The 11585-nt window shown below is 39.5% G+C and overlaps 2 protein-coding genes across 3 annotated transcripts in view; one reads left to right on the top strand and one right to left on the bottom strand.

Moving 5' to 3' along the window:
- The window catches only part of scamp4 (secretory carrier membrane protein 4), a 3991-nt gene extending 2148 nt beyond the window's left edge, over positions 1-1843 (top strand). For both annotated transcript variants that reach the window (XM_072437846.1, XM_072437845.1), the window contains 2 exons: positions 415-532; positions 616-1843. In XM_072437846.1, coding sequence (XP_072293947.1) covers positions 415-532; positions 616-804 — 307 coding nt within the window. In that variant the 3' untranslated portion in view covers positions 805-1843. The remainder of the gene's footprint in view (positions 1-414; positions 533-615) is intronic.
- Positions 1844-2588: 745 nt separating this feature from the next.
- LOC140353333 (semaphorin-4E) lies at positions 2589-10700 on the bottom strand. Its single transcript, XM_072437844.1, has 13 exons — positions 10298-10700; positions 9827-9969; positions 9346-9408; positions 8442-8540; positions 6992-7091; positions 6578-6688; positions 5999-6150; positions 5750-5922; positions 5489-5645; positions 4702-4924; positions 4255-4370; positions 3836-4049; positions 2589-3547 (listed from the first exon to the last, which is right to left on the bottom strand). The coding sequence occupies exons 1-13, from the start codon at positions 10404-10406 to the stop codon at positions 2808-2810; spliced, it is 2400 nt and encodes a 799-aa protein (XP_072293945.1). The 5' UTR covers positions 10407-10700; the 3' UTR covers positions 2589-2807.
- Positions 10701-11585: the final 885 nt, after the last annotated feature.

Here is an 11585-nt window from a genome sequence, read left to right as displayed (position 1 = left end):
GAAAAAGAAAACTCAATTTATATTACATTATTTATTTTATGTTTACCAATAACATATTTTGACAAATCTCTATGCTACAATATATTGCTTCCTGTTTTTTAATGTCAATAATCCAAGTTAAACGAGCTCAATGATTGACCTAATTTGAATTGAACTCGATGATGACACAACTGTACGAAAATTTGCTTGCATTTATTCACATAGGAATACAGTATATTAAGAACAATAACTGATCCCTGTTACACCCTCTTGCAGTGTGTGTTTTTTATAGCACTTAAGGCTGTGGGACCTCGCTACACTTAACTGCATTTTGCTTTTTTCACTGCTGCATATTATAACCTTGGTTTTGGTGCGGTGTTTCACTTTAACTAACCTGTTCACTCCATTTAATCTGATTCCACCACCTCAATAAAGCGGCTGGATTGCAACAGTGATGTTTTTCAGCTACAATGTGGGCTCTGCTATTGTGATGCTCATCACCACACTGCTCTTCACGCTGGTGACTGCTTTAATGGCACTGGTGCTCATCAAGGTCAGTGTTAAAAAACAACAACAACAGGCTCCTCTAAGTTTCACAGAGCACTTTTAATCCATTATTTCCTCTGGTTTGGTCAGGTTCACAGACTGTACCGCGGTGGGGGTGGCAGCATGCAGCGAGCCCAGGAGGAGTGGACTACAGGGGTGTGGAAGAGTGCTCCAGTGAGAGAAGCCGGATTTAACGTTGTGGCCCAAACGGCACAGGGCCCCACTCTGCCCCAGTACCCCGCTGCCGTGCCCAGCTATCCTGACAACAGCCAGTGGTGATGGCACTGAGCTTCCTCTAGAGGGAGACAGACTGTTGGGCTCTGCCAAACAGCATTTAAACAAGTCTTAAAATGCCAAAATGAGTTTCTGACTGAAAACATAATTTTTATCAGAGTATGCAACGGGTTACAAGAGATATTCCATACTGTGAATTGGAGTGAATACATTGACAATGTACTTTAAAAGAACGTGGCTGGAAAACATCTAACAGAGTGATTTGAGTTTAAGGGAGTTATGGGGGCTTGTGCCTTATGAATATTTATAGTAGAATATAAAAATCTGGCAGACCTGCATGCTGGACGCTGTAGTATAAGTACAGGGTTTGACTTAAAACTGCATGACAATGAACTTGTTTTTATGTGTATTTTGCCAGGACAGTTTATTTTTGATACCATGCTTAATATAGCTTTGCTTGAAGGCCTTAATATAGCAACTGCTGCATGAGATATTGTAAATATTGTTAGACTTTAGATTTTTGCTTGAATTTAACTAACCACATGCTTCAATGAAGCAAAGTGTTTCAGTTCATTGGTTAATGCATTTATTTTGTGCCATAACATTTATTTTTCTCGCCTGCTGTTGGTGAGTGACCCCTGTCTCAGTATTTGTCATGCCTCTGCTTGTGTGGTTTGTTGTGGGACTGTTTGTTTAGTGGTTAAGGCCCTGCAGTGAGTGGTCCTTATCAGGGCTGTCAGCCTCTTTCCACACACTGCACTCCCCATTGCGTGGGGCTGAATTCAATTAAATTCCCAGCCTTCTGTCCACACTAGAAACACAAACACCTGCATTTTTGTAGTGTAATGAAACCAGTCACTGATCCCTGTGACAGACTGAATATGATGCTTCAACTAATAGTTTAACTTTTCTTGTAGCCACCTGCTGGCATCTAATACAAATTTGAAATTGACTGGAAATGTGCCTGCACCAAAACCTTTGTAAGTGCCATTTGTGACGAACTGCTTGGATTTCATAAATGTTTTGTGAAAATAACAATATTATAATATGTCAACATTTCAATAAAGATTCAGAAATTATTTAACGGTTGTTTATTGTATTAAAACATTTTTAAACAATGTATAAAAATAAAGTCCTGTTATTCCTAAGTAGTAAGTAGTCTTGTAAAAGACTGGCAGTGGTTTGAAGCAATGTTCATTAAACTGGTTTTATGTGTAGCTTGACCCCATTTTTATAAAAAAGATGAATTTCTTATGAGAGCATATACATTTTAACTTTTTTATTGTGTAAACTTTTAAATTTAGATTAACACTTATCTGAAGAAAATTATGTTCTCCATCTGCAGGTGGAACATTGAATTAAATTAATTTGATAGTATTTACAAATTGTTAAACTCATACATCATAGATCTCCCAAATAACTATGTTTTAATGGCTTTCTAAAGACAATTTATTTAAAAAACAACTGGTTTTTGTGCCTTCTTTCCCACAGTTTTCCTACAAATCATTAACAATAACTGCAAAAATGACTAAAGTAAATGCACAGAAGTTAAATTGTTACGAGCTACGCCTTAGTTACAAAATGTTATTACCAAAATAAATACTTAAAATGTATTGGACTGTACAAACTATATACAAGAAATGTATTCACAATAGGTTTATAAAATATAAACTTGATGGTTATCAGTCAATTGACTGATTCAAAGCTGCTGAGATAGAGAGATCATATTTGAATATTTATACTGCAACTTGGATTGTCACATTAACACTAATATTAATTTAGCTTTGTGAGTACGATCTGACTATAACAATTATAAACATGATGACAACAAGGTTTAATTTAAATGTACGGGGTGTTAAATACTCAAAGCTTGCAATGCTTTATATCGTTCAATTGACTAGAAAAGATGCTACACAGTGTATTTTTTCTGTTGATTTGAATTTGACATTAAATTGCTCATCAGGAATACAGTCACGGTCTAAATAGGTCTTGAATTTCACCTAGAAAACCTTGGAAGTTAGTGCACATTATATACCACCTCGGCTGTGTCAGATTTCCGACTCATCATTTATGTATCCCAGACCGTTCAGACTTGAAATGTTGGCGAGGGAGGTGATGCGGTGCACCCCGTTCTGCTTGAAGTCCACTGTGCAGTGATTATTATTGGAAATGCTTGGTGTTCCCGGCTCTGGCCCGAGCAGCTTTGCCTCAGAATTCCTGTTCTGGATTTGCACGTACTCGGCGGGCTGCCTCTTCACTTCGCTTTGACTAGATTCCCGTGCAATTCTGAGACACTTCAAATGTCCTCGCACCCAAAGAAACAAGATAACACCAATCAGACAAAGACATAGCAAAGACAGCAGCGCCACGGCCACCTCTAAACTGGACATTTTTCCTGTTTCCTTTTGATTTCCAGGAGTTAGTGGTGCGAGAATCCCAACGTCTGGTGTAGGAGAGCTCAAAAATGCATGGAAATGAGTAGTCTTCTTATTGGCTGGAGTGGTAGCCTGTCCAGTGTCTATGCTTCTTTGTAAATTATAAACCGCCATCGTTCGGTTGTACGTCCTGCTGTTGACAAGCTCCACAGAGTCACAAATGTAAAGACCAGTATCCAGTTCAGAGGTGTCCAAAATGAGCAGGCGTCCGCTGTAAATGTGGTATTTCTCATTGGAGTGAAGTGGTTGATGGTTGAATTGCCAGTGGACTTGGGCCAAATTGGAGTGAAGCTCACAGGGCAGTTGAACATTGTTTCCCGGTGTAAGAGCAACATCTGTGGCTGCGACAGGATCTAAAAAACATAATGAGATAGTATAAGTACGATAAGAGTCAATTCCAGGGTCAATGTACAGAAGTCAGATACTTTGTTACAGTCAATATTTCTGTGCTTCAATTTCAACATTTTTTTTACTTTTTATATCAACGTTTCGGCATTTAGAGCAAACCTGAAAGACATAATCCAGTCTCTAACGTGATACGATAGAACCAATTTAAAGTTCTCACTTACATTTCCTTAGGTTTACACTCTTCCCTGTACTTTGTCACTAAAACAAGACATTGAGTACTTAATATCATTTACCTGGCTTAGGGCACTGTGAAATGTCGCCCTCCTTTAGACTTTGTATCACAGGTTTTGAGTAGGTTTTGCTGACAGAGGAGCACTGCTCAGTGGAGAAGTCCCAGGCGCAATAAGGATCCCGTGCCAGGATACAGTCCACACACGACTCGTATCGGCTGCAGTTACTGAGCGGCATCTGCACCGTGCTGAACTCAGAGCCTGCGTACAGCTGGCCCTGTGTTCACAAAACACACACAAATAATTCATATTCAATATTTAGCCAATTAGAGTTAATTTTGTCAAAAGTATCAAACAAAACTTAAAATAAACAAGTAAATAATTATGTTTTTTTACTAATAAAAACATGTTTATTGACAAAGACAATAAAGGAGAAACAATATCTAACAAAATAATTGACATCTGAGTGAAAAAGTCCTCACAGAGCTGGATGAGAGGCGCAGGATGCTGATTGCATCATGGTTTTCAAACACTTGAATTTCTTCGATAATGAACATTTCCCCGTCGTAGTTTACAGCCTTCTGGATATAACCATTTTCTGAGAAGAAAAGACAGCGATCCGTAAGTCAAAATTGTGCTTAATTGTCAGTAAATCAATGTACTCTTTTATATATTCTCACTACCATAAGCTTGATGTTGAATTATGAGAAGCTTTTTAGCCCTTTGAGACTATTATTTTGTCATGTAAATTTAGAACCTATGTAATGTATAGAAAAATAAATAAACAGCAATAATACATATAGCAAAAATGTTTTCCAAAAGGCTCTGGTTGAACTTTGAAGTCAACTCAGGACCATTTTCTTCTAGTTTATATGGACATTTTATTATTGGTCAATTTTAATACTTCCCATGAGTCAAATAATACTCACCAGTGCCAACAAACATGACATCATACATTTGTCCGTCCATAGCCTGAACTCGGTCCACGACGATCCGGCTGAGCAGGGCCCCTCTCTTCACCAGCAGAGGCTCTCCACTGATGGGCCGAACCGCATCGTCCATTAGGGGCCGATCTCTGATGAACTGGAGAGTTTTGTCAGGAAGGTCCAGGGAGCGGTTAAAGCCCATTTTACGGGCCACATTATTGATGCACTAGAATAGACAGGCATTAAAATGAATGAGTGGCGTAGTTATATTGTGGTAATTAATTCATATTGCAAATTGTAGTAATCAAATGCATTGTTAATATAGCAATAGCAAATAATACAAAATACAAATCCAATACTTTTAGGACCATAGGTAGCAATAAGTTAAGATAAGATAAGATATTCCTTTATTGTCCACACATGGGGAAATTTCGGTGTTACAACGCAGTAGATACAGAGGAAAGGACAGATAACTTATAGGAAGTTTTTAAAAAAAAACACTCTTAACAGAAGAACTCTTACAAACAAAAGAAAAACTCGTATTAACAAAACTCCTCTCATATCTTAATAGGGAATGAAGGAAAAAAAATTAAAAAAATAAAAAGATAATGAAAAATAATAAAATAAAGTAAAAATAGCTGGCATAAGACTAAATAATACTGATACTAATGGTAAGTAAACACTCTTATTTACATCAGTTACATGCACATGAATATGGCCTTAATTGCTTGTGAGTATGACAGTAATTGCACATGAATATGATGAAGTTTTATCAGTTCCAGTGACTCACCCCTCCTGGTCTGGGGACAGGTACCTCCCCCGTGTACATCACCCACTTCACATGGGACGTCTCCACGGCAACAGGCGTCTTAAACTTTCCCTCAGTGAAAACTTGTCTAACGTCGGAAACCTTGTATGCACACACAGCTGAAACCTGTGACAAGCTCCTAAAGACAAGAACATTTGATCATGTTATACTCTACACTAAAGTTACACATTTAGTCCTGTTTTCTTTCATTTAAATTCACTGTGTCTCCTGTACTTGACTTACGACTGTGGAGTGAAGACTGTGTAGAAGAGGCTGTCTCTCCAGTCTTTGTGTTTGAGCAGAAACACATCCTGGACTATAGGGGGCAAACTCGGCTCAGGAAGGGGACAGTCCAGGCGAGCTTTCAGAAACGTTGTCCACTTCCTCTGCAGGGTTCTTTGGCCCCCCATGTCACCCTGAAAAGACAATTTTAAGCATGATCTAACCTTGTATGTTCCCATTATGGTAAACTTTGTCTAAACTCGGGGTTACTTTGCAGACTCGGGCGACTCGGGACACTGTCACTTTGCTGTAGAAATCGTACTCCATGGCATTTTCACTGAAGAACAAATAGACTTTATCATCGTCACCGTCGGGACTGTCCACACTCTCCTCCACGAAGTCCATGTAGACAAAGTTTGGTTCTGAAAAGATGATGAATAAATATATAAGAGGCACAGGTATAAAATAATTCAAGCCTATTGAGCCAGACAATGCAATCAATTATTATTTCAACTGCACCAATCAGGCATTTTGTATGACAACTGCAGGTGAAGTGACTCATACAGATTTGTCTCGTCAGAATGGCACCTGTTTGTGGCAGGTAAACATGTTTCCTCATTTCATTGTTTGGGTTACAGATTTGAGCTAGTAGTGTGTCAATGTCTGAAGTGGTTTGTATCTATCAAAAGAAGTTCAAGATAGAGACTGGGGCAACAATGTGGATGAGGTACTAAAGGCCTTAGTGCTTCAAATGAATACTGATTCTGTTAGAAAGACGCCAAACACACTGCATAGGAGTTTGGGCAGAGTACATTGTATGTGACCACGTGCGTCATGTAACACACTCACCACTGAGCCAGGAGCTCTTGAACTCAGTGCGCAAAGCCACGCTTGAGCTGCGTAAAACCACCGGCTCGGAGCCCAAAAAATTGATGGATGTGGCAGAATACAGGTCATTTCCTGTTGAAAAGGAACAGAGGATGAGGGTAAATTCTTGGAAATCCATTTTTCATATTGTGTTGGAGAGATATCAGATGGATATGCTTGTTTATTAGATAAGCAGTGTATAATGAGTATTTAGTGCTGCTTAAACAAAAGAGAAATTAGGCTTTCATGTATTACATTTATTTTAGATTAAGCTCTGAGACTCAGTGTTTGAAGCTATAAAAAAAGTCCAGCTGAGTGATATGTGGCTGTGTCTTCACAGCTTTCTTCACAGAGTGTTCACAACTGTGTCAGCAAAAACCTGGCTCAGACACTCACCGACCATGAGGGAGGAGTATCTCTGAAAGGGATCAAAAGGACACTTCCCCTTCCCCTCCTCCTGCATCCCCTGCAGCCTCAGCTGTCCGCGCTCAAATGACTGTCGGAAACACAGGAAACAAAGGCTTTAAAAACAGAGAAAACTGAGCCGGGCAGGAGATGTGGATTTAAACTGGAGTGAAAGCCAAAGGCCTGCTCTCAGAGTTTGAGCCAGATCACTTGAAGTGTAGAGAAGCTCTGCAGGTTTTCTGTTAGGAAGCGATATGCAAAATGTATGTAATGTCAACAATTCTTCTCCCCAAGAACAAAACAATTCAAGTTATTTGAAAGTCTCCTTTTTAGTAGATATTAACCCATTTCACTTTAAATGACCAGAGATTAAACAGTGTTGTACAGTGTTGTAGAAAAACTGATTCAATATGTTTAGTTGTGTTTTTGACCATACATTCATAAAGTTGTCAAATGCGGCATCTCCGTACTCTTTGAATTTCAGCATGTCCAAATATAGTTCCTCAATAGACTCGTTCCTCTGTGATTATGAAACAGATTGTAATAAAACATGCAGCCTTTTGCAGCTTAACTGCTTAACCCAAAAAGAACACTTCTGTGCAGTCCTCATTATCTCTACAATCTACAATCTACAATCTCTCTGTGAGCTGATTTGCCCAGTGTCTGCCTTCCTCCACGTCTGGCTCTGCACTTAGCAAGTGAGAGAGAGAGAGAGTGAGGATGCGAAGAAGAGACACAACCTCCAGTGCATTTTAAAGGATAATTAGTCTTAGGTTAATTAATTTGTTTGAATGCATCATTGCTCAGGGGCAGATCCTACGTGAGCTTTCAGGTAGCTTAAAATGTAGTCCAAATTACATTTCAATACACAGCCATTTAATAGACACAGAGCGGGTTGAAAATAATAGATGCTCTGATTGGCTGAGGTCAGAGAACATCAGAATTGCATCAAAATCTCCCACAAACCCCCAACAAATCGCACCCTGCAAATCTGTCAATGGAGACAAGTATGTGACACCACCAAGTCAAGTCATACGGGGAAAAGGCGGGATCACTCACAATAAGACTTCCTGTTTTTCCAAGGTATTTCTGAGCAATAAAAACACTTGCAATTGAGGAAATGCAAGTTAGATACATTTCATACCAGGCTGTGGTATGTGCAATGTGGACATACTCCACATTGTTATTCATGATATAGTCTTGGTTTGATCTCTGTTGAGATTTGATTTTCAGTTACTTCAAATGGCATACATAACCTTTAGAATACGAGAGAATTATGGATTTTAAATGTTTTGAGAAATAAAAACATGGTTTGCCAGGCTAATGGCTATGCACGCCTTTCTAAAATCAAAGAACTGATAGGGCAGAGAAAACAGAGATTTTTACAGCGATTAGAACATATCTTAGTATTATTTCAAAGGGGGTTCCATCTTTTACTCACCATAAAGTCACAGGTGGGGCTGAATGCATTGGTACCACACACGTACATCGTAGTGTCGTTTATCCGGTGCAGGATTCGAATGTAGTTTCGACATTCCACCTGCACAAAACCCAGCCCCGAGAATGCCAAGGTCAATGCTGTGTTAGTTCAGCCGTGAAAACTCAAACACACAGATAGATACATGTCCCGGGACGGCAGTCAGGACCAGAGCTCTGAGGGTCAGGTATGAGGGCCGCTTTTCATGCCTTTATTTGGGTTTAGAGCTGTGAGCGAGGCACCTCAAAGAGAATCGATTTGGATGGAGAGGCAGCGTGATGTCAATGATTCACAAGTGTGCGGATTCAAGCAGAAATGTGCTTAAGTTTTCTAACAAATCACACTTGGTCTAGTTCAATTGCGCCATTACTCTTGTACTCGGTGATACAATTCTGAACAACAACATTCATCTACAGGAACATCTCAGAACTTAAGAAGGCTTTTATGATTTTCTCATCCAAGAAATAAATGATATGGCTACCTTTTTCTTCTATTTAATATTGGAGTATGAATTTTGCCTCGATCCAATTTCAAATGAAGTTTCGATCATTCTGGATTTTCAGTTTGATTTGATGGTTTCTTGCCAAAACAAATGAATAGAACTTTCAACAATAAGACCTGATAAGACCTGTTTGGACTTCAACAAACAAGTTCTAAAATGCTTAGTAGTTAATCTTTTTTTTTTTTCTAATTCCAACACTTCTCCCTCTTTGGACACATCTGAACATATATATAATTTAACATCTTCTAAATGTTGGCCACCCAACTCTGGAGATCTGATTACATGGTAGAGCGAGCCTCTTTGAGTTATCCTATCCCCCTAAGTAAAAGTCAAGCGTGTGATAGACTTAAGCTTTTGAAAACGAACCTCAGCTTGTTTTCCCTTGTAAGTACAGTCCCTCTGCTTCTCCTCAGTCACTCGCCAATACACCTGCAACAACATCGTCGCAGTCATGTCAAAGCACGCGGGGGCAGTGTCGCAACCAGCGTGCAGACGTACACCGCTAACATGTTAGCTCGACACATGACCAAAGAGAACAAGGTTTATATGAGGTAGACTAATGCCTATGCGGCTAAAGTACAAATGTAGCTGCGTGGTTTACTTATGGGGCAATACCACTCATGAGGTTCTATACAACATTGATTAGCCAACACACAAGGAATTAGTTTAAGTGTTTATTAGTGATGATTTTCAGTCTAAATATCATTCCTGATTGGTTATTATGTGTCAGTATTAGATTTTTGGTCATAAACTATTAGATTTTTGGTTATAATGTGATATATATTCAAATTACTGTGGAACTATGGAATTTGTTTAGCCTACAACAGCTTTTTCTGTCTTTACATACCGCAGACTTTTTAACAGAGATGTCGCTCATGTCCAGCGCATAAATGGCCTCTCTGGCTCCGAGCAGCATCACACCCAAGTCCTCCTGGATCAGCATCGTGGAGTAGTTGAAAACACCATCCTCTTTGAACAACTTCAGCTCATCTGAATGCAACGACAGTCACATTTGTTGTCAATTTAATACTTTAAATTTAGAGGTATGAGCTGCATTGTACTGGTGACTCGTATGGGAAATCAGAGTAAAAAGAATTTATAACAAAATACTAGTATGTCAATGGATTATTTCTGTATTTTTCGAGAGAGAGAGAGAGAGAGAGAGAGAGAGAAAATGGACATCATATCTCTGCCTGGATCAGTTTTTAACAAATGTCTACCTGGTTCATAATGCTCTACTTTAATAGGTGAGCCAGCAAGTTCACTCAAAGTCAACAAAGAAATGTATCTCGATTTAAAAGGTGTGCTTGTGACTTACTGCTGTAGGGGACTGTCTTTCGTGGGGTGCAGTATTGTGTGTTGGGTAAACAAAGGGACAGATGAAGCATAAATCCACAGACAGTGATCAGAGCTGAGAGCAGAGACATGTTCGGAGTCCAGAGAGCCCCGACTCCAGATAATCCACAATGGGACCCAGTCAGAATCAGTTCATGGTCCAAGGTCCAGATGCAAACACTACGACGCTGTCCCGGACATGTGCACTACTGCGTCACGTTTCATCTTTGTTTATGAAAAAATATATATCCAAAATGAGTTATGTTGGTGTCAGTCGCCAGTGCAGTGCTACGGGGCAGCTGGTGTCCGCTGTTGCAGGTAAAGAAGCCATCGTTCAGCTAAAGGTGAGAAGTGAGGCAGGATACGGTCTTCATGGTGGCCCACTTCTGTGAAAGGAAAGATTGAAGATAAGTAATCCAGACACTCCTCACAGATAAAAGATTACCTTTCTTGCACTGAATCAAGACATACTGTTACTGTAGCTGGTTTTATCATCACGTCTCTATAACAGCAGATAACAGCAAAAGTACATTTATAAATACAATATGCCAATAAATATAAGAGGCAATTAATATAACAGAAAAGAGGTGCGAGAGCTGCGCCATCGTGCCGGACTTTAATACAGAGATGATATAGCAAGTCAAACCCATTCACTTTTGTGCATCTGTAAAGTTGCCCTTCCATTCAAAATGTGTCCATGCTAAAGGCGGAGCACAGCAGTCATTACCGTTACAAGTCCTGTGTTTTTCATGTTGTGTTGTTGCTGTTGAACATGCATGAAGCCGGTCATGTTTGCTAATATGTGCATTGCAAATAGTGAAACTGAAGAAGCTACTCGGATGAGTGGCAGAATGTATTATTCACTCTAAAAACGTTGTCCAGTTGACAGAATATGACCTTTTGCTGTGGTCCGTACCCGGAGGGCTGAGGCACTGCACAGACATCACTATAGCATTTTGACCAAGGTAAATCTTCCAAGAAATTAGTTGTTTAGCTCATCAGGCTAGTTTAAGATGAAAAAGTGAAGTGAGTGAAATTTTAATCCATTGATAACTTTATAATCACATTTTATTATCTCCAAAATAAATCCAACGTCAGGCTTCTGTAAACAAAACAATAGTCTAGTCCAGGCTGCAGAGTGATCACATAGGAAAGTGAATTTGTGCGCCACACTCTCGCTCTTCCTCTGCAGCTCCTTCCTGTCCTCCTCCCTGATATTGGCGGTTTCCTCTCTACACAGCAGGGTTCTCACTACGCTGGGACAGCTCAGG

This window comes from Eucyclogobius newberryi, unplaced genomic scaffold (genome assembly GCF_026437365.1).
Source record: "Eucyclogobius newberryi isolate DKJ021-1_F unplaced genomic scaffold, fEucNew1.0.hap1 SCAF_9, whole genome shotgun sequence".
NCBI classification, from domain to species: domain Eukaryota; kingdom Metazoa; phylum Chordata; class Actinopteri; order Gobiiformes; family Gobiidae; genus Eucyclogobius; species Eucyclogobius newberryi.
Note: the sequence above shows the minus strand (reverse complement) of the source record. Positions and strands in the feature narration are given on the sequence as shown.